Raw genomic sequence first — 23,305 nt, 5'->3', positions numbered from 1 at the left:
TCAGAGTGATGAGGGGAATCTCTATCGCTACCTTCTAAACTTGGCTAATCAATCAGAAGTCTGATCGGTCTTACGAGAATGCACATATTGAGATCTTTGTACCTCAACATTTGACCTTTGGGGTCTAATGCACTTTCCCCGCCTTCACTGCCACACCTTAATGCAATTCTGGAATGAGTCTTCCGAGATCCCGCGCAGCTCGCCGTTTTGATGTCGTCCACGTCTTCATAACGGGTCTCCTTGATGACCCCCTTGAGCATTCGAAAAAGGTCAAATATAAAAAAAAATAAAAAATCACTTGAAGCCAGGTCAGGTGAGCGGAGAGGTCGCTGCAGCACTGCGATGTTCTTCTCGGCCAGGAACATTTTTCCTTCGCTTTATACACACGCATCAGACTGATGCTCAGCACAGACCCCCAATTACAATGTTAGCTGTGGAAATGCACGAAAAACAAAGAAAATTCAAATATACCACACGAGACAAACGGTGAAATGTATCTTTATTAGATTACCACGGAAGAAACAGATTCGTCTTTATTGAAGTTAACATTATACATGTACAGCAGGGGGAATAATGAATTGATTCTGTGCTGAATTTATGTTTGCTCACTTGCAAGGAAATGAACAGGTGCCATTTGTTGTTTGGTTATTGGTCATAGTAGTACTATAAACAAGTGGTTCTCAAACTGTGGTACGAGTACCACGAGCGGTACGCAGGCTGAGTCTAGCGGTACACAAAAGAATCACTGACTTAAATAGAAACAAAATTTACATTTAAAACATGCAATTCAATCAAACATCAGAATAATAGCTCGTAGCTGCAGTATGTATACGTTTTATAACTTAAAAAAAAAAAAAGTGTTCATATTCAAGTCTGCGTAATGTTACAGTGGCTTACAATAATATACTCTGGTGACCAAATTGGGCCTTGAGTGAAATTTTGTGCGTACTGTACGCATGGAAACATGTTGTGTTTTTTTTTTTTCTGGAAAGTGTGTAGGGTGACTGCATTGTATTGGGGGGAAGCCGTGTATTGTCAAATCGAGCGCCTTTCCTCAACAAAAACACTGAAGGTGGGTCACGGGTGAATCTTTTCAGCACGACGATGTCCCAAATGACTCAAGAAGAAGCGCAAAGCGAGACGCCATTAGGAAACCTGCGAAGGGAGCTGAAGCTTTTGAGTTTCCCAACAGCAGCCAATAAACTTGAAGGATCTCGACAGTTTCTCGAAGCAAGAGTGGGCCGAAATTCCTCCCGAGCCGTGTACAAACCCGGTGACCAACTTCACATCAAGCTGTGTTTGCCAATACAGGATTCTTCCCCAATTACTTCATACTAGCGACTTCATACTACATGCATACATCTCAATTGGGTTGAAGTCAGGACTCTTGACTCCAAAAGGCAAGCAATTTTGTCTGCTGAAGCTTTCTGTTGTTGTTTGGCCTCTTCAGTCTAAACTGGTGGGTGTTTTTATAGGGGTGGGCACATTTAATCAAAACCTCCAATAATGTCACGTTGATTGGAGTCCAGGTTGGCTGACTCAGCTCTGACATATGTCATAAGGCACACATAGTTTTCCCTCCTTGCACTAAGAATGTTTACATAGTGGTATTGGTTCAAGGTAACTCTATTGTTGAGTCTCGGATCACATTTTATGACCAATTTGTGAAATTTCAAGCAATTCCATCGGGTTTTCCTACTTTTTCTAGCAACTGTGCACTGACGCCTCAAAAGGACTCACGATGAAGTAGGAGCATCATTTGTAGTTAAAGAATTAAGCGCTCAACGACTCAAAGGAATGAATCAGTACCAGAGTTTCTTTTTACACTGGGGAAATGATGGGAATGTTTTTGACACTACATTGCAGAGTAGAAAGAGGTGAGACCATAAATGGCAGTAATATTTTCACTCCAGTTCATCCATAAAAACAACCATTAGAACCACTCTTAGAAATACGGTACAACAACGGACACAATTCAGTCCTGTAATATTTGTTGCAGTCGTTTAGATGATGTTTTTTGTTCTAAAATTGGTCAAATCAAATGTAAATATATATATTTTTTTCTCATGAAATAATTAGTTCAATGGCTATAGTGGCGCCTTGAGATACGAGTGACCAGACTTCGACGTCTTTCAAGATACAGGCGGTTGTTCGGACAGAGAGTTGCACAACTACAGAATGCTGCCAGGCATATATTCTTTATCCTCTGCAAAGAACAACTAATATTACTGCCATACTGAGGAGCTGAGATGTCTACATGTACAGTATATCTACGTCTGTAGTACACCACAAGGAACAGCACAATCTCAATTGAATTGGAGCCCAAACTGTTTGATTCCTTCACATTCTATTGAATTCCATCATCGACTGTGCCGCTTTTCCTCACTTGGGTCGCAGGCATGCTGGAGCCTATTACAGCTGACTCTGGGCGAGAGCGAACTGGTCGCCAGCCAATCACAGGGCACATATAAACATACAACCGTTCACACCTACGGGCAATTTAGAGTCTTCAATCAACCTAGCACGCATGTCTTTGGGATGTGGGAGGAAACCGGAGTAAAAGCCACGCAGGCACGGGGAGAACAACCAAGTTCCACACAGGCGGGGCCGGGATTCGAACCCCGGTCCTCAGAACTGGGAGGTTGATGCTCTAACCAGTCGGTCACCGTGGTGCTAATTGCATCAATATTGTATGTTTTTATAAAGTACAATATTATAGCGTGTTTTTTTTTTTTTTTTAAACATTTCTGTTGTTTTTTTAAGGGTTACAAGTGTGGTCATGGAACGGATTAAAATCGTATCTCAAGGCACCGCTGTACAAAAATAAAGTTAGGGGGGAAAAAAAACAATAATTTGACAGAGTTAAGATTGTCGCCTGCCATCATGGGGATCCTGCTTCGAGACACTAACCGGAAGAAAGAAAGGAAAAAAAAAGAAACCCATCACCTTGAGAGGATGCGGCAAAAGACCGCATACCCCCAACTGCTCCCCGGCCTCCTGTTCTACTGTGGGTCACTAACAAGTGTGTGTTCGCTGTGTCCACTGCTGTGATTGGTCAAATGCACAGGGGGAAACATTCGTGTGCACGTGTTCAAGAGAAATACAGATTCTTCTTCTTTTAATAAAACATTTCATTATTTTTTTCATGACTAAATTCAAATTGTGAGTGAATTATTTGAATGAACAGTTTTGCATTCATATGAATGTTTTACCTCATTCACGAATCACAAATGACCTCTCCCATATGTCCTAAAAAAAATCAAAATCAAATCAAATGCTCAAATATTTATTGGGCACGAAAGTTGAGCCAACTCCTGATGTAGAGGAAAGGGAAACCTGAGTATGGAATTAATTTGCTATGAGATATTTAATACATGAAAATGCGCCATAGCATTACATCATTATCTTAGGTCAACAAATGTGATACAGAAAATTTAAAACACCCCAAAAAATTTTTACAATACGAATTGTATGGCATTCAGTATATGCAACCAGTGAGCGTATTACGCAATTGACAGCCCCAACACATGATGGCGGTAGTTTTCACCAAAAGTTGCTTGCCAACCACCGTTAACGCGAAGAAGAGCAGGTAAGGAAGCCGCCGCCGACGAAGAAGAAGAAGTGGTCGAAGTAGAGGAAGAAACCAACAACACAGGCTTCTAAACAGCTCATCGTTTCAGACTGTCGAAGCTCATCGTGAAATATGGACCAATACAGCCAAAGTGACATTTTGCAGCAAATACTTAATATGAATTTAGTGCCGAGAAAAAATGGCACCCACCGATACAACGACACTTCTCTTGCTGATTTCTCAGGTCGGTTCATCGTGTTTCCATTGTTTGGTGTGTACCGAACGACACTTACCTGTTTTAGCCTGATGGAAAAAGACAGCTTTTGGATTGAGTTTCGTTGTTTATTTCCACGTCGGTTTATTCGCGTTTGTGGGGCGTGCACAAAAAGTCACTTTGCTTGCTACTATTTACAGTTTCTTAAACGAAAGTGCGTAGGTAGGGTTGCTATTTCCTGTGATTTTTTTTTGGGTATTTCTAATCGCTCAAGAGTAATTGAGGTCGCACTGTGCCGTGTCTGCGGACAGTGCAGCGTTGTCCACATTTGAGGTTCCGGCCAGCCACATTTCAAAGCGGATTACATCCGTTCCTCCTTTAACGCGGGTCACGTTCCATCGGCTACCACGACAGACGAAAATCGGAAAAATAGTGACAATTGATTGATTGTATTATTTAGACGTATTTTAAATCTTCGTGCATATAACACTGATACAAAATATGCATGTGAGGCGCAGGTATTATTTTTTTCGCCGTCGTCACATTCTACACCACGGGTGTAAAAGTCAAGGTCGAGGAGCCGCGTTCGGCCCGCCGCATCATTTTATGTGGCCCGTGAAAGAAATCGTTTCGTCAGCTTCCACGATTCTTGCTCAAATCTAGGCTTTACGCATTCACGAAAAAACGATAACAAGATGGAGCAATGTGTCAATTTAAAGGACTTGTTCACTTACATCGGCCGATACTGATGAGACCGATAAGATCGGTGTAAAGTCTACTAAAATCTGTAACAAAATTTCAAATCGTCACATGTAGTAAATAATGGCAGAGATATTGCAAGCATTTATTTGTTAGCAAACCCCATGATACAGTAACTTGAACTCGTTGAACTATAATCCCTGACTCGTGATATTTCAAAAGTGTTTGTTGTGTGTATGTAATACGGTGGACCCCAGCATACTCGTGGTTCAGCGTGCACTGATTTATTAATCCCCCCCCCTTCTTTTTTGGGCGGTGGAACACCAAAAACACTTATTGGCGGTTTATCACTGCTTATCAGACAATTTGGCGGATTTAAAAACCCCCCAAAAAAAGACAACTTCTCAATGGAGTTATAATAGGCGCCAGTTGTCCACCGGCGCTATATACCTACTGGGGGCGTGACTTTAGCGTCCTCCTTCACGCGCACCCTTCCACCTTCCTCTATATAAGCAGCGTGTCTGCAGGAAATGCTCCCAGTCAGTCAAGCGGAGCGCTCATCAAAGTCACACAACAACATTTACAGATTTTGGAACTCGGTGCACACCTAAGGCGCACCGCATTATAAGGCGCCGCGTCCATTTTGGAGAAATTAAAGACTTTTAAGTGCGCCTTATGGTCGTGAAAATACGGTATATATATATTTATATATATATGTGAATATATGTGTGTGTGTAAATATATATATACATTAATTTTTTTCTCCCCAGAAATGTGGTATGGAGTTTTTCTGTGGGCAGCAGTCTCCTCTCTGATCTTCCACCTACCTGCATCTCTACTATCATTCGTTGCACTTCGGCAGCACAAAATGGCCCGATTGATGCCCATTGCCATCCTCTTAATGGGCATCGTCGGACCCGTGGGTGGAGGAGTCCTCACCAGTAGGCTGCCTTTGTGACTCTGTTTTGATTTCATGAATGCTTTATGTGCAACAATTTGAGGCAAAAAAGATGACATTTAATAGCATTTCCCTTTGTGTTTGTTGTAGGTGCAGCCATAGCAGGAGTTTACAAGGCAGCAGGGAAGAGGATGATCTCCCTGGAGGCTTTAGTTTTTGGGGTGGGGCAGTCCTTCTTGATCCTTGTTATTTCCTTCCTGCGAGTGCTTGCCACCCTTTAGCAGCGCCGCCACTCCCTGGCCGGCGCCGGCCTCGTTACTAGTCGCAACTTGCAGTGGCTTGGACCAATTGAGACGCGTAAGGCCTCGGATGCGTGATGTAGATTGCAAACTCAGGTTAAAAAATATCAAGTGTAAGAGCTGAACGACATAATAGGGTCCGGTTGGCCGCAAAGCGGTCGATGCCTACAATGAAGGGAATCGCTGTAAGATTGTTTGCAGTACAACATCCACTAATAAGGAATGTGTTTGTGTCTTACAAAATGGACACATCACATCGAGCTCTTCTACGGTCATTTTGGTCTTTGAAATCTACATTCTAGAGAGAGATTTGAAACATGTTTCATTCTCAACAGACATTTATAAAGCAGAAAATAAGTGCATAAGTTCCTTGTATGTTGGAGGGGAAAACTCAGGGTTACAGATCAATATTTACGATTTAGGAGTGTATTAAAAAAATAATTTAACCACTTTCCTGTATGATCTGAGAGTAGCAGGCTGCCCTCTATCAGCAGAACTTCATCTTAGCAGCAGTTATGGTCTTGATACTGGTATTGTTGCCATGTTCATTTTGGTTTAGTCATCAATATGGTTGTCTTTTTTTTTTTTTTTAACTCGTGTTAAATATGCTTAGCTACAATGTAGTCTTTAAAATGTCATGCAGCAGCACAGTTATACGAGTGGTAAATAAAGCATACTTGACCAGTTGGACTGCTAAAGTTACTTTTCGTAGACTGAAACTACTCAAAGAGTAGCCGGAGAATGTAAAGTCGCTAGATTTGTATTTATTTTTTTCAAATGTTTTTCATATTGTGTTCAATGTGTTGCCTAAATGATTAAAACATACTGAGCGCCTATTTGCGCACGCTACTGCCATTGTGTAAATGAGCTGAAACTTTGTCTACCGTGACAATACTGCACACCATCAAATCATTGTGAAAGAGGTGTAAAACGTGCTTTGAGTACCTTGAGGGTAGAAAAGCGTACAAGAGAAGCCCATGTACCGTGACTATAGATCAGTGGTTCTCAAAGTGTGGTACATGGGCAATCTGGTGAAACGAGAAAGAATCACTGTTAAATACAAAAATGTACATTTAAAACATGCAAAACAATCAAACATTTAAATGAAGCTTGTAGCTTTGAATACAGCCTATTTAAAAAAAAAAAAAATTCAAGTATAGTCCATTTTGAAGCACAGCTCAGTTGTATTTTAGTTCTTCCCCCTATATATATGCATTGTTAATTTAGAAACCATGCATGTTGCAGTGGCTTACAACAATAAATACACGTTTTTTCAGGAATAAAACCTCTGCCTCATTTTTTGATGAACACCTAGGCCTACTATGTTACTGAATTTTAATGTTGGTCATCTGAAGTTACTTTTTCAAGTGGGAGATACAATACTATAGAAATTGAAGGCTGTCATAACATGGTTTCAGTTTTTCTTTTTCCCTATTTTTTTTCGAAATTGTAAATTATTTTAAAAGGTGGAAAAAGTTACAATTATTTATTGTACTTTTTTTTTTTTTTAACAAAAAATTACAAAAACAACAGTGTGCACACCGGACAACACTCCACTCACATTAAATGTACAAACATTTTGAAATGAATTACCTCAGGCTCATTTTGCAACACAAAAAACTTATTCATATTGAAACATCTCAAATTTAAACAATGTTTATTTAAGGATAAGAATGCAGTATCCAGTTTAATGTTCATTGATATTTTCTCGAGACAAGTAGCGTGCAAAGATTTTGGACTACCACGATAGTATTAATTCAGAGACCTTTTCACAGCAGTCATTTTGACAGTGTTAGACAGTAATAGTGGGACAAATACAGCGGCTCAAATAAGTAACAAGTCGCCATTTTCTCACTAAATCACTTCCGTAGGTGCTATTGAGCTGAAAATTTCACCAGATGTTGGGAACAACCCAAGTAATCCATACATACACAGAAAGTAGAACAAATAAGATCAGAAATTAAATTGTGTAAAAATGTGAAATGACAAGGAAAAAGTATTGAACACATGAAGAAAGGGAGGTGCAAAAGGCATGGAAAGCCAAGACAACACCTAAAATCTATCAATAATCAAACAGCAGTCCAGCCCCTTGTTCAGAATATAGTCTGGTCGGATGACAGCAAAATTGAACTCTGGATGGCATAATGCACACCACTCTGGATGGCACTGCACATGACCATACCAACAGTGAAGTTCGGAGGTGGGAACATGATGGTGTGGGGCTGCTTTAAAGCAAATGGTACTGGTAAACTAGATTATTGAAGGAAGGATGAATGGGCAAATGTACCGAGACATTCTTGACAAAAATCCTCTGCCATCTACGAGGATGATGAAAATGAAACGACGTTGGACATTTCAGCAGGATAATGATCCAAAACATACTACCAAGGAAACTCTCAACTGGTTTCAAAGAACAAAACAATAAATAAAGCTGCTCTAATGGCCCAGCCAATCACCTGACTTGAATGAAAGTGAAAATCTATGGAAAGAACTGAAACTCAAGGTCCATGAAAGAAGTCCACGGAACCTTCAAGATTTGAAGACTGCTTGTGTGGAGGAATGGGCCAAAATCACAACAGAGCAATGCATGCGACTAGTTTCTCCATACAGGAGGAGTCTTGAAGCTGTCATTGCAAACAAAGGCTTTTGTACTAAGTATTAAATAAATACCAGTTGGCGTGTTCAATACTTTTTCCCTTTTCATGTCAATAGCACCTTTGGAAATATATTTAATGAGAAAAATGGTGACGTGTTAAATACTTATTGCAGCCGCTGTATATTAGTGGAATGACTTAAATAAAACCGACACAGGAATTCAAATTGGATATGGACTTCACTTATCTAATGCTTTAAATCAGGGGTGTCAAACTCAAATTCACAGTGGGCCAAAATGAAAAATTGGGACAACGTTGTGGGCCAAACTCTATATTTAATAAAAAAGCACTGCGATGTGCATGTTTCCCTTCTCTGCAGAAATGTAGCGTTAAAGTTGATCATATGACAACAGACTTCAATTTTGCTTAAACACTGAATCGGGAATAATCAAACTTTAATATTATAAACACGAGAAATCGAATTTGTGATAATAATTTGCGTCAGTGGTATTTGTTTGTTGTTTTGTATTTAACATGAATTCTTTTGGCTCTCTATCTTCTGTTTATCTCCAACTACCTTCTTTTTGATGTCAATCTTTTATCAAAGGCCAACAAAAAAACAACCCAAAAAAATGAGTGTCGTTCAATAAAAATCCAAACTATTAACAGTCCCTGCCTAGGAGTTAATAAAGGGCATAAAAAAAAAAAAAAACATGAATTCAATGATGTTTGATTCTTTGTTCCAGCCACGTTGCGTCACACACGACAAACAGGCCTGTCGTTTACTTTAGTGAACAGACAAGCTGCCTCCCACCTGTCTTGGAAGTGGACGCGTTTGCATTTTTCGTTTGGCCATCTTTGGGAAAGGGGAAGTGTAAATGTGCTCGAGGCGACCGGTAGCATTGTCGCTAACGACCGCAACAGAAAGGGAAGGGGCGCTCGCCGGTCTACACTGATGGGCCGACACACTGGCAAAGCATTCTGGGATTTGTAATATTAGCGGCGCATGTGCTATATAGTGGCGGGCCAGCTCTAATACACATTTAATATGGTCTTGCGGGCCAAATATAATTACATGGTGGGCCGAATTTGGCCCCCGGGCCTGAGTTTGACGTATAACTTTAAATGGATAACGCAACATCAGGAGCGCTCCATTTTACGGCAAGTAGCGTGTCAGTATCTCGCGCAAGGATTCAACGCTTTCTACTGGGAACTAAACCCAAGACCTCCACCCGATCCATCTGCCGTGATCACCATGAGTCGGTCCGGCATCAGCGAAACTGCCCAACAACAACTCACGACCACCTATATATACATTTATTCTTCCACATCTTATTTATAAATGGTCATTCTAGAATTTCTGAAACAACATATTTTATATTTTGCATGGTACGTGACTATACTATAGATATTTTCACTGTGAATTTATTCATATACATATACATATGTATATATACAGATAAGCTGCAAGCACGCTCTCTCTCTGCTAATTTGGATCCGGTCGTGGTCAGGGCGACAGCTTCTGTGAACTCCACGACCGCATGTCAGAGCGCATGAAGAGTCACAGACTCCTTACGGCATCTCTCAAATCTAGATTACAGAAGAAAACAAATACCTTGTCCAGATGTTTTCCAGGTTTCCAACGCTGCTTGGTTATCACTTAGCATGCCGGCGAGGAATTCCTACTCTCGGCATCTCTCTTATTGTCCTTCTATTCGATCTTCGACTCTATAGCGTCAACAGCTGCCCCAGCGCCATTTTGAATTGCTGGGTACATCCTGCCAGCTCCCTCACCTTTTCACTCATTTCCCTGGCAGCTCCAGGTGACGGATATTGCAGCGCTGCTGTCTTTGTACTGATTACAATGTCCTTGAGTTTATTACAGAGGGTGTTGCTGCTCTGACCGACCTCCGCTCTCACTTCAGGTGACTTGGCCTGACGGGATAGCGTGTCGCCAATGAAAACTAGCTTGTGTGCGCTAAGGATGACAAGCTTGCTGTGAGCCACAAAGATCTTAGGCAGTCGATTGGCGTTGACGGCAGTAAAAAAGGCATCGATCGCGTTGTTGACGGTTGTGAAGTTCTGCTCAGACTGCTCCAGGTAGAAAAGAAGAAGTTGCCGGTCAGCCTGGCACAGTTTGGAGGAGGCGTTTTGAGGAGACCGGTTGCCTTGGGAGGGACTCAACGATGGAACCCAACCAGTCAAGTCGTTGTTGATCGGTCGGCTCACTTCCTTCTCTAGTCGTTCGAACTGTTTCATCTGTTATAATAGGAGGGGAGAACGTGGCCGTTAGACAATTTGAATAAGGTTTGCAGAAATTGCAAACAAGTCGCAAAAGTAATCATACGGCAGATGACGGGACGGACCTCTTTCACCAATACTGTATGAATATACGGTGGCGTTGAACGATCTTCACCCCCTTCCTCCTCATGTCTGATTTTGTTTTGTTTTGCATATTTACCTGAATTAATTTTATCTCGGGAAAGTGAACAGAAAAATGGATGGGGCCATCCAAACCTTTCTGGCTCTATGTGAAGAAGATATCAATAAGTCTAAGTCTCATTCAGTTGCCAAGAAATACTTGGATGATCACAAGACTTTTAGAGAAATATTCTGTGGACTGATGAGGCAAAAGTGGAACTTTTTAGAAGGTGTGCGGTCGGTTACATCGCGTATGAAAATGACAGCATTTGATAAAAAGAACCTGATGCCAACAGTCAAAGATAGCGACGGTCTAGTTGTGCTTTGCCTAGTCGGGACCTGGACGACTTGCTGTGATGAACGGAATCATTAATTCTGCTCAAAGAAATCTTGCGCGGAAACAGTTTGTAACTGTAAATTGAAGACGCATCACCAAGAGTGGAACGAGCCGTTTCCAGCTTCAGGGGGGCAATTACTCATTCACATGGGCTTAGATTTGGGTTTCCCGCCCCCCCCCCCCCCCGTGTCCGTGTCCTGCGCCCGCGAAGCGGCGTGGAAAATGAATGAAGATTGCGCATGCTAAATTTATCCTTTTGCACGAACGCCTCCAACACCTTGCAAAATGAACTGTGCGGCAATTTTGCGCATTCGGCAGATGGAACGTTGCGCCGCATCAGTAGAGCTACGCTATTCAGTTTCCCATTTTTGCACACACAAACCATTAGAAAATCATGCCCTCGGTTGGATCCAAACTTAACCAGGAATGTCAAACTGATTATTTGCTCCATGTTTGTGCCACATGCTCTTGAGCGTGCTAAAAAATACCCACAAAGAAGCGCAGTGAGAGAAATATGGGATATTATAGCAGAATAATAGTGAGACCTCATACACCTCTAGTTGTATGTTCAAAATTGAAAATCATTTGTTTTGGGGACGCAAACATCTAATTGAGTCAGGGAGAAATTATTACATTACAATTACTATTACATCCTCACGTACTATTTGTCAATTAAATACAACAAAAAAAACAACAATTGAGGAGTCAGCATGGGAGGGAGTGATGACAACGGCTGTGGATAGCAAAAAAAAAAACAAAAAAAACCTAATTTGCTTGCTTGAAAAGCTGTAATTGAATTTGTTTTGCAGTTTAAGGAGCAGCCTATGTGATGTAGTTGTCAATACCGCAGGCATTAATTTCATTACAAAGTCATATTATCGATCTTTAAAGAGTCATTTATAAAATGGTTATTGATTGTTATTCGTGAATTCCTTCCTTGTGCCCATTCTGTGGGCTCTGTTGCAAAAGCAAATGATTGAGAATGAGGACCCTAAGCCACAAAAATGAAGTTATGAATAATAATATACAATTATAAGAAGGCAGATGACTGGCGAGCAGCCCAGAGCATAGCTCGCGCCGCAGCACCGCCAAAGTCTGGCACACGTGACGGCTGCCACCGAAGTAAAGATGGAATACGTGTGTACAGAAGCTTTGCACTTCTACAACTTCTACTGAGTAGAAGTTTTTTTTTTTTTTTTTTTTTTTTTGAATCCTAACACGTGCCACCCACGTACAATTTTGACAATTTTAAAGAGGTCACACACATACCTGTTGCTGCTCCAGTTGCGTCTTGTTTTTCATGATGCTGCCTTTCTCCATCAGTTGCCTTTGGCTCTTCTCAAACTCTTCCTTACCCTGACAAAACAAGACAAAGACCCCTTTTAATGCTAGTACCCAATTTCGTGGTCAAGCTGTTGAGTGCAGAATTTTCAACTTTACATGAATGGTGGATTTCACGTTATCTGTGACAGTATAAATGTTACATCATGCGAAAGAGTGATACGTGCGAGGTGACGCTATGTAGTATGTTTATTAAGCCTCCTCATTTGTCATTAAAGAGTGTTTTACTGTTTTGCATGTAATAATTTTACATGATGTATGATGACGGTGAAAATTTGAGCTGCGACAAAATGAACTCACTTTACATTATATGTAACAAAAATAAATGTTTTGTAAATTAGAACAGCTCGGAAATGTATTGTGATCATTCTATCGACATTTTCAATCAATTGTCTATCCATTGTTTGTTACTTTTGTCAGTTTCAAGTTATTGTGGATTTTCCGTTCTTTAATAGAAGAGTACCGACCGATGTGTCCACGTGTCTCATTGGAAGTAATTCAATGATGACGTCTGTACCTGTAAATGCACATAGTCATAGTCCTCCATCCATCCTTCCTCGGTGGTCTCATAAGGGCCGTCATCACCTCCCTCTTCCTCTGCAGCTGCAAACTTTGGCGGCGAGGGTAAGGGTCTGGACTGAATGCTTATCCTCTCGCCTACATGATAGCTCCCACCTTCTGGTCCCATCCCGTGACAGCTCATCCTTCCTGGTAACGGAGGAAGCGGTAACTGTTGCTGGGGACTCCGCTTGAAGAGCAATGAGCCATTTCCGTGGAGAAAGGAAGTAAGCTGTTTGGTGTCATCCGGGATTCCACGCACTGTCATTATTAGTTGATCTAAGACATCTCCTCCTGGTTGCGGTTTGGCAAGTTCTGTATGCAACCAAGAAATGGCATCTAAACTCTGAGTCTGCATAATCAAACTCTGAAAGACCTCCTCCAATTTGCCCACCTGGCGGCCCAATTTGGCCTGCAGCGAGCGGTCCGTGGCCTGGCCGGCATTTGCTACGGCGCCCCGGGAAAATTCTAGGAAGTCTCGGAGAGCGACGCATACCCGATCGGCGGTCTGGCGAATGGCCGGAAGATTCCCCTCCAGGTTATCCGGGCTTCGCCAGTCGCTCGTGACGAACGACATCATTACGGAGACACTCGACTCGACGGCTTGTTGAAGGCGGGAAAGGCGCTCCATGGCCGGGTCCAGGTCTAACAGAAGGGGTTTTCCAGGAAATAAGCCCGGGGCAGGAGAGGATGAGAAAAAGTCATTGTCAGCGACAGGGAGCATGTCCGAGGATGAAGCGGAGTTGTCGCTGAGCGTGCTCCCTGTGCTCGAGGCAGAGAGTCGCTTGAACGCCCGGTAGAGATCCTCACTTGGGAACTGGGCATCACGGACAACCTGTCAAACACATCGCTCGGTTTCAGTGTCGTTACACGCATCGGCGCAATAACCACCACAAGGGCACCTTGCCAGTACAGTCCCAATTTATCATAAACATTGGATTTTACTTGGCCAAAAATACTGATTGTGATTCTTGTGGAAATGGATACACGACAAAAGAAGGAATATTTTTTTTCCCCTGAAAGCTGTTATGTAACAAACAGTCAGATGCAAAATTAATACAATAAATGAATGCACTTGTCGCCCTCTCTAGCGACTACTAACAAAACCACCATGGGCATACTATAATACTATCCCTCTTGTCCTCTGTGTGGTGTCAAATATATACACCAGAGTGAAAACTGGATTCCACCTGGAGGTATTAAAATTAGCACCGTAATATAACATAAAATGCATGAAAAAACAGCTTTGGAGAATTAGAGTTAGTACTGCGGGAAATGGATGCTAGAAATGTGTTTCTATTATTTTGTAGCATTCAAATGTTCCAAAAGCTCAGTTGTTAAGGATTTAAAAAGATAATTTCCTTGTTGACAAGTGGCCAGCGTGCCTCGAAAATCAAGCGGACATGCCACCTCGCCACACGGTGAAGATGCACGTCGGACAGCACGTAATCGCCAGGACTGGCAAACAACCCATCCATCCATCCATCCATCCATTTTCTGAGCCGCTTCTCTTCACTAGGGTCGCGGGCGTGCTGGAGCCTATCCCGGCTATCATCGGGCAGGAGGCGGGGTACACCCTGAACTGGTTGCCAGCCAATCGCAGGGCACATACAAACAAACAACCATTTGCACTCACAGTCACACCTACGGGCAATTTAGAGTCTCCAATTAATGCATGTTTGTGGGATGTGGGAGGAAACCGGAGTGCCCGGAGAAAACCCACGCAGGCACGGGGAGAACATGCAAACTCCACGCAGGTGGGGCCGGGGTTTGAACCCGGGTCCTCAGAACTGTGAGGCTGACGCTCTAACCAGTCGTCCACCGTGCCGCCTGGCAAACAACCAATAGAATGAAAAACTCAGTCAACTTAAGTCACTGATGGGCTCCTGATAGTGGTACATTAACTGCAAATGAATTACAATTCAAATTTCATATCAGCTTTGCAGCTTTAACGACAGCATTGTTTTTTTTGAGAAGTTTGGTATCGTTTTTCTTTCTACGCAACCTACATCGGTGAAATTCTGTTACTTCTGCCATGTCATCAGCCTGATTCACAGACGTGTTCCAGGGACCTTGGCGATGCAAAGCGAAACCAAACGACGTTTGTCGTCCATTTAAAAGCGCTTCTCTTGGGATGACGGGGGCACTCGTTTATGTCTGCGAGCAAGTTCACTAATGAACGATGCGCACCATAACCCGAAACCTTAGCAAGCTCGAACAGGTGCCGGCCCCCCAGCGACGTTGGACGGATAAGCACTAGAGAAAATGGCTGGCAGGTTCTTTGTATTGTAAATCTATCTCCTACCTGTGGAGGAACATCGTAGATATTTGTGCATTCGCTCTCTCCTCCCTCCTCTTGCTCTCTCGGGATGTCATAAACATCTGGGGTAGGTTGACCTCCGTGGTGCACGCTAGCTGGAAAGTTGTATATGTCCTGAGCCAACGCGCTAACTCGATCTCTTTGTCCATGTTTTTTGGTTAATGTTGGAGGCGGGACGTCGTAGACATCCTCAGGCACTAGAGTCTGTTTGTGGTCTTCGTTCGGACTACCAAACATGTACTGGCCAGAAGGAGCGGAGGCTTGGGGTTTCTTTTTGGTCAAATGGGATGGCACATCATAGGTCTCCTCTTTTATTAGATGAGTGACAGGAACATCTTTACTAACTGTGGGTGGGAAATCATAAACCTGGAAAGAGAGAGAAATATCTGTATGAACATAAAAGATTCAATTCATCATTGTCAATTAGTTATTTACAGGGTGTCCACAAAAACACTTCCTGATTTTACAATATTATGCTATCTAAAGAAATTCAGTATAGATTGATAAATATGGTGTCCGAAGATTCCCTCACAACAACATTTGATTCTTTTTTCCCCATTTAGCAATTGGATGTTTTCACAACTGGCTGCTAAAGGCGGTGACTACTTTGTTCGGCAAGATGGTGCACCGCCACACCGGTTTGTCATTGTCAGGAGATTTCTCAGTGAGAACCTGCGAAACGGTTGGCTGCGCGGAAAAAGATTTTTTTTACAAAAACTGTTGCATGTTATATCAGTTTGAAATTGTTTACCTGGACCCCCTGTATTAATTACATATTGTCCCCCCCCCCCCATAAGCAACAAACAATTTTCACAGCAATGTATTATACAAAGGGTCGGCTGATGATGTAGCGGTGCACTCGCCTGACTTCGGTGAAAGCAGTGTGGGTTCAGTTCCCACTCTATGACGATGCGACTGTGAGCGTGAATGGCCGTTTGTCTCTACTACGTATGTACTGTACCCTGTGACCATTTCACGGTGTAGTCTACCTTTTACCCTAAGTCAGCCGGGATTCACTCCAGCTCCCCGTGACCCTGAACAGGGTAAGCAATATACGAAAATTGATGGATGAAAAGTCGATCTATGTTTTCACAGCGATCGTTGTGAATATATCAAATATATATTTGACATTTTTAAGAAGACATACTCATAGCTTCCGCTTCGGTGTAATAATATATATGCACACTCTCTCACAAAGGTTAAGTACAATCCTCACAATTTTATTTTCATGGGAGAACACTGACGAAATTACTCTTTGCTGCAATTTCAAATAATTTCCAGCTTGTTTAACAGTCTAACTTTACTGTCCTCTCAAAAAACTCAACACACAGCACTTAATGTCTAAACTGCTGGCAATAAAGGTGAGTAAACCCTTAAGTGAAAATGTCCAAATTGGGCCCATTTAGCCATTTATCTTCCTCTGTGTCATGTGACTCATTAGTGTTACCAAGGTCTTATGTGTCAACCGGGGAGCAGTTTAAACCTCATGTCGAAAAAGTCACTGACAGTCTGAAACAGACAAAAAAAGTTTCTGTTCATAAAGATGGCCTAAGCCATCAGAAGACTGCCAACTCCCTGGAAGTGAGCTGCAGCACGTTAGCCAAGACCATACAGCGGCCGAACAAGGCTGCTTCCACACAGAACAAGCCTCACCGTGCTCCACCAAAGAAGTTGAGTTTTTGTGCTCAGCGTCATATCCAAAAGTTGTCTTGAAAAAAATATAGCCGTCTGAGTGCTGCCAGCATTGCTGCAGAGGGTGAAGGAGTGGAGGGTCAGTTTGTCAGTGTATGAAATTGGTCATCCCAGAAGGAAGCTTCTTCAGTGTGCTGAAGACAAGCATACTTAGGACATGGTTTACTGGAACCGATTCCCATGGTCTGATGAGACAAAGATTCAAAAATTTGGTTCAGATGGTGTCAAGCATGTGTGACGGCCAGCAGGTGAGGACTACAAAGACAAGTGTGTCTTGCCGACAGTCAAGCGTGATGGTGGGAGTGTCATGGTGTGAGGCTGCATTAGTGCGGCAATGGGGAGCTACAATTTACTGAGGGAACCCTGAGAACCCACATGCACCGTGAAACACTGAAGCAGAGCATGAGCCCCTCCCTTAGGGAAACTGGGTCACAGGGGAGTGTTCCCTCCAAGACAACCAATGCTCTGGTAAAGAAGCTGAAGATTAAGGTCATGGATTGGCCAATCATGTCTCAAGACCTAAACCATATTGAGCATTTGTGGGGTAAACTCAAGAAGGTAGAGGACTAAAAGGTCTGTAACATCCACCAGCTCCGTGATGTCTTCATGGGCAAGTTGAAGAGGAGTCCAATGGCAACATGTGAAGCTCTGGTCAACTCAATACCGAAGAGGGAAGAAGGCAGTGCCGGAAAATAAAAGGTGGCCACATCAAATATTGGCACTGTGGGAACAATTTGGACATTTTAACTTAGGGGTGTACTCACTTCTGTTGCCAGCGGTATAGACGTTAAAGGCTGTGTGTGGAGTTATTTTCAGGGGACAGTAAATTTACATTTTTATACAAGCTGTATACTTACTACTTTACATTGAAGCAAAGTGTCATTTGTTCAGGGTTGTCCCATTAAAGATATACCAAAATATTTACAAAAATGTAAGGGGTAATAAATACATACATACAACCTCAATTCCAATGAAGTTGGGATGTTGTGTTAAACAAATAAAAACAGAATACAATGATTTGCAAATCGTGTTCAACCTATATTTAATTGAATACGCTACAAAGACAAGATATTTAATGTTCAAACTGATAAACTTGATTGTTTTTTAGCAAATAATCATTAACTTAGAATTTTGTGGCTGCAACACATTTGTTATGTTTACCACTGTGTTACATCACCTTTTCTTTTAACAACATTCAATAAACGTTTGGGAACTGAGGACACTAATTGTTGAAGCTTTGTAGGTGGAATTCTTTCCCATTCTGGCTTGATGTACAGCTTCAGCTTTCCCTAACCCTAACCCTAACCCTACCTTTCAGCAATAATGGTGCCTTCACAGATGTGTAAGTTACCCATGCCATTGGCACGAACACAGCCCCATACCATCACAGATGCTGGCTTTTAAACTTTGCGTCCATAACAGTCCGGATGGTTCTTTTCCTCTTTGGCCCGGAGGACACGACGTCCACAATTTCCAAAAACAATTTGAAATGTGGACTCGTCGGACCACGGAACACTTTTCCACTTTGAGTCAGTCCATCTCAGATGAGCTCGGGCCCAGAGAAGCTGGCGGCGTTTCTGCGTATTGTTGATAAATTGATTTTGCTTTGCATAGTAGACTTTCAAGTTGCACTTACGGCTGTAGCGCTGAATTGTATTTACTGACATTGGTTTTCCGAAGTGTTCCTGAGCCCATGCGGTGATATCCTTTACACATCGATGTCGGTTTTTGATGCAGTGCCGCCTGAGGGGATCGAAGGTCACGGGCATTCAATGTTGGTTTTCGGCCTAGCTGCTTACATGCAGTGATTTCTCCAGATTCTCTGAACCTTTTGATGATATTATGGACCGTAGGTGATGAAATCCCTAAATTCCTTGCAATTGTACGTTGAGGAACATTGTCCTTAAACTGCTCGACTATTTTCTCACGCATTTGTTCCCAAAGAGGTGAACCTCGCTCCATCTTTGCTTGTGAATGACTGAGCAATTCAGGGAAGCTCCTTTTATACCCAATCATGGCACCCACCTCTTCCCAAGGAGCCTGTTCACCTGTGGGATGTTCCAAACAGGTGTTTGATGAGCATTCCTCAACTTTCTCAGTCTTTTTTGCCACCTGTCCCAGCTTTTTTGGAATGTGTTGCAGCCATAAAATTCTATGTTCATGATTATTTGCTAAAAACAATAAAGTTTATCAATTTGAACAATAAACATCTTGTCTTTGTAGTGTATTCAATTAAATATAGGTTGAACATGATTTGCAGATCATTGTACTCTGTTTTTATTTATGTTTAACACAACATCCCAACTTCATTGGAATTGGGCTTGTACATGCTGATGTTGCTTGTGCACGTTCTGAGCTGAATGGAAGCTGCCTTTTGGAAAAAAATAAGAGAGAAGAATCTGGGTATCAGACGCAGCATCTTGAAGAGGGCCATAAAGGTTTGACTGAGGAAGCAGAGCAGAATAGGCGGAGAGCAAAAGGGCACCATTGGTACTGCACTAAGCAGCATCAAATTGTTAAAAAAAATGTTATTACTGACCTGGGTGTTGTATTTGTCACGGGCAGGAGGCACATCGTATATGTCCTGCTGGGTTAAAAATTTGTGTCTGGTTGGAACACCATACTTATCATGGTCTTTCTTCATTGTGTCATAGGCATAGACTGGGCCCACATGAGTAGCTGCAAAACCCTAAAGAAAATAGATGCGAATAGTCAAAGCAATTACAAACTACTGATGACAAGGGCCTTATAATAATATTTTTTTAAAATGATAGAAATTGTGCGATGGTATAGCCATCCATTTTCTGTACCACTTATCCTCACTTGGGTGGAGAACTAGCTGGAGCCCATCCCAGCTGACTTTTGGGCAAGAGGCAGAGTGCACCCTGAACTGGTTGCCGGCCAATCCCAGGGCACACGTAGATAAACGACCACCTACATACCTGCGAACAATTTAGAATTTTCAATGAACCTATGAAACATGTTTTTGGAATGTGGAAGGAAGTCAGGGTACCTTAAGAAAAACAACACAAGCACAAGGAGAACATGCGACATGCATGCCAGAACCAAGATTCAAACCCCCAACCTCAGAACTGTGAGGCGGATGCGCTAACCGTGATATTACCATGACAATATACTGTCGCTACTCTAAACAGCTTTACGCTTGCCTCCAGCGGCAGAGAAGGCAACTGTTGTGTGTTTGGGAAGCCCTGTCCTGACCCACTCCGTATGGAATGTGCCTTGGAATGACATTGCTTATGAATTGGCAATATTTAAGTAACATTGAATATATTTGATTGGGGCAGCACGGCAAGCGCAGGCAGTGGTTGGCACAACCGCCTCACAGTTCTGGGTTAGAATCTCAGCTTGTATGTTCTTGGATACTTCGGCTTTCTCCCACATTCCACAACCATGCACGGTAGGTTAATTGAACACTCAAAATTGTCGATAGATCTGAATGTGAATAGTTGTTTGTCCGTGCCATGCGATTGACTAGCAACCAATCCAGGATGTACCTTGCCTCTTTCCCCAAATCAGCTGGGATAGGCTCTCACTCACCTGCGACCCTAATAAAGGCAAGCGGTATAGAAATATGAAGGATGGATATTTTATTGATATCATTTACATCCTCTCTTGTGGTTGCGAGAACTATAGGCATCCGACATCAGTGTTGAGTGAAAACTTAGACGTCTTAGGTTGGGATGTTTTAGGGGATGTAAACCTTGTGATATATTGTGTAGATGTTGTGTGATGTGTGTGATCTATGGGAGAAAGCAGCAGCAGCAGCAGCAGCCCCGCGTCCTCTGCATTCTGCCAACTCTGCTTGCCCGCGTTGTACTTTGCTTTGTTTGCCTCCGTTTGGGGACATTGCTTTTCCATTACAAACTACTGGCTCAGTAGTTGCGGGAAACTCCTCGAATGTCAGAATGAGACATTAAACAAACAGCAATGGAGGAGAAGTTTTATATTTTGGAAAATAATGTACTTTGTTTGTTTGATCTGACAGGCTAAGTTATGGTAAGACTATGTTTATTTTGTCATTTCGAGCTGTGCATCCTCAAATCCTTATGCCACATTTGAATATATTGGGAAAGATGTCTAAAAAACTTTACACAAATATATCTGCGATTTACACGCTTTTTCAGATCCACAAATCTATTCAGGATTTACATGTTTTTAAATCCATAAATATATCCGCGATGTACACATAATTTGATATTGTGTTTGCATTTATCATGACTTATTTGTAAATATTCTGTTCTGCTTGTGAATTGTTGAAGTTGCGATTGTCGATCAGCAGGCACTCGCATTTATTTTTGAGACAAACGTAACACAGTTTTTAAGATATTGAGCGCAAGTCATTTTTATGGGAATCCAACAGTCAATGGTCTGACCCTGCTGAAATCCTCGGTAAACAGACCGTGGCTGTACAAGGTGGACAAGCGGCAGCCCTGTCAATAGCCAGTCAAATAAAAAGAAATCGCCTTCCTCGTCTGTCAACATAATACACAAATTAACAGCTTATTATGCAAGTGTTTAAATAATAACAGTGGCTAGCTCTCAATCATAAATATTATAGTCCATGCTCTCAACGGAGACAACAACACTGACGCCTAGTGGACGGAGGGACGGACCTTCCCAATATTCTCAACTTGTGTGTGTGTGTGTGTGAATATCTTCAAAACTGCCTCACGTTTGTCTCAAAAATAAATGCATGGGCCCGCTGATCCACAAACGCACCTTTAACAATTCACAAGCACAACTAAATATTTATAAATGATAAGTCATGATAAATTCACACACAACATTAAAAAACGTGTGTGTAAATCTCGGCCATAATGGTAATTGTAATTGTGGATTTGAAAAACGTGTATAAATGACGGACATATTTGTGGATCTGAAAAACGTGTAAATCCCGTATCTATTTGTGGATTTGAAAAAGACGTCTAAATCACGGATATATTTGTGTAACTAATTTGGAGACAAGTCTCTCCCCATATGAATACTTGGTGATGACAAATCTGCTCAACAAATGAACAACCAGCAGCGGTGCACATCCCAGCTTTGCCGCCCTGGGTGGCTATCTGTATCGCCCATATCAGAAACCGCCACTGGCTGAACCATTTTTCTTTCCCCTTCCCCTCCCTCCCCTTTGTTCAATCTATGTCTCTTATGTGGTGAGACTTCCCCCTGGGTTCCCGATATGTGTTTATTTTTTTTTCATATATCGAATGTTTTGATTTTGTTTTATCCTCTTGCATTGCTTCCTGCACCTGGGTCCATCTGTCTCCACATCACCACACCAAACGTGCTTGTACAGTGCCTTGCTTACCTTACCAAGTGTCTTGCTATCCTCCCAGGTGCTCTTTTCCAGAGAGGGGGGCACCTGGTACACGTCCTTTCCGACAAAGGAGGCAGCCTGGGTAATTCCTTGGTTTAGCCCCAGACTTAAAGAAGGCGGCACCTGGTAGACATCCTCCCCAGAAATCTCACACTGAATTTGTGCTAGCGCTGGGGCCTGAATTGTCAGTTCTGGTTTGACATTAAGAGGTGGTCCACTTGGGCCAGAGGGAACTTGGTACAGAATTTGGGGACTTGGCTTGGGGCCATGCAAAGGCGGAATCATGTAGACAGAATCAGATTTGGGCTGTGCGGGATTTGGTGTGGAGTAAATTGAGGACATCGGTGTGTACTGAGCTGATGAAGGTTGAGTGGATCCACTGTGTGTGTGGGGGGGTCGCTGCATCTGGGAAATGGGACACGACGAAGCTGGATCTATTAGGCAAGGACTTCCGTGTTCTTGTTGTTTATCATACATGCCAACAAGGACCTTAAGACGGTTGCCGGGGACAATGCCTTGGCGACCATGAAGTGAACAGAGCCACCACCCGTCGAGCCCTTGTGTGTCGTGTTCCAACACGGTCAGGATGTCCCCCTTACGGAAGGACAGTTCATCTGGCGACTCGGCAGCGTTGTCATACAAAGCCTTAGCCAGCACATTCTGCAATAGACGGAAAACAGATACAGAACAATTTCAAATTGGTTTAATGTTTCAATTTACTGTTGTATGAAACCTTGTCATTTTTCTTCAACTTTAAGGGATTATTTTTCTAAACCAAAATTAAGTCATCTTTCAGATTTTAAAGACTATCATATCTACGATGTTCGAAATTAGGTAAGGGTCAAGGTTAGACTAGTAGATACTACAACGACTAATAGCTTTTAATATCTCAGAGGCCAGTCGTTTTTAACCAATTAATAGATTATTTTTCTTCTTTAGAGAGGGTACATAATGTATAATTAAAAAAATAAATAAATAAGTGATGAAGATGACCAGCGCAGCAAGTAAAAAGGTCGAATC

General features: G+C 42.3%; 2 protein-coding genes across 4 annotated transcripts in view; one reads left to right on the top strand and one right to left on the bottom strand.

Moving 5' to 3' along the window:
* Positions 1-3,531: 3,531 nt before the first annotated feature.
* Positions 3,532-6,531, top strand: tmem170a (transmembrane protein 170A). Its single transcript, XM_061773456.1, has 3 exons — positions 3,532-3,815; positions 5,255-5,425; positions 5,533-6,531. The coding sequence occupies exons 1-3, from the start codon at positions 3,704-3,706 to the stop codon at positions 5,661-5,663; spliced, it is 414 nt and encodes a 137-aa protein (XP_061629440.1). The 5' UTR covers positions 3,532-3,703; the 3' UTR covers positions 5,664-6,531.
* Positions 6,532-7,321: 790 nt separating this feature from the next.
* Positions 7,322-23,305, bottom strand: part of bcar1 (BCAR1 scaffold protein, Cas family member) — a 30,255-nt gene continuing 14,271 nt past the window's right edge. For 2 of the 3 annotated variants that reach the window (XM_061773438.1, XM_061773437.1), the window contains exons 2-7: positions 22,277-22,945; positions 19,484-19,633; positions 15,238-15,618; positions 12,892-13,767; positions 12,303-12,389; positions 7,322-10,534 (exon numbers count right to left, since the gene is read on the bottom strand). In XM_061773438.1, the coding sequence (XP_061629422.1) occupies positions 10,004-10,534; positions 12,303-12,389; positions 12,892-13,767; positions 15,238-15,618; positions 19,484-19,633; positions 22,277-22,945 (2,694 nt within the window). In that variant the 3' untranslated portion in view covers positions 7,322-10,003. The remainder of the gene's footprint in view (positions 10,535-12,302; positions 12,390-12,891; positions 13,768-15,237; positions 15,619-19,483; positions 19,634-22,276; positions 22,946-23,305) is intronic. The other variant, XM_061773439.1, reaches the window with a different exon arrangement.

Source organism: Phyllopteryx taeniolatus, chromosome 5, assembly GCF_024500385.1.
Source record: "Phyllopteryx taeniolatus isolate TA_2022b chromosome 5, UOR_Ptae_1.2, whole genome shotgun sequence".
Lineage (NCBI taxonomy): Eukaryota > Metazoa > Chordata > Actinopteri > Syngnathiformes > Syngnathidae > Phyllopteryx > Phyllopteryx taeniolatus.
This window is presented reverse-complemented; position numbering and strand designations above follow the sequence as displayed.

Bases quoted from the DNA above. Each gene is read 5' to 3' on its own strand.
- tmem170a (XM_061773456.1), top strand. From the start codon at position 3,704: ATGGACCAATACAGCCAAAGTGACATTTTGCAGCAAATACTTAATATG. The intron at 3,816-5,254 runs GTCGGTTCATCG...TTTTCTCCCCAG, and splicing joins TTCTCTTGCTGATTTCTCAG to AAATGTGGTATGGAGTTTTT. The intron at 5,426-5,532 runs GTAGGCTGCCTT...TGTTTGTTGTAG, and splicing joins GGGTGGAGGAGTCCTCACCA to GTGCAGCCATAGCAGGAGTT.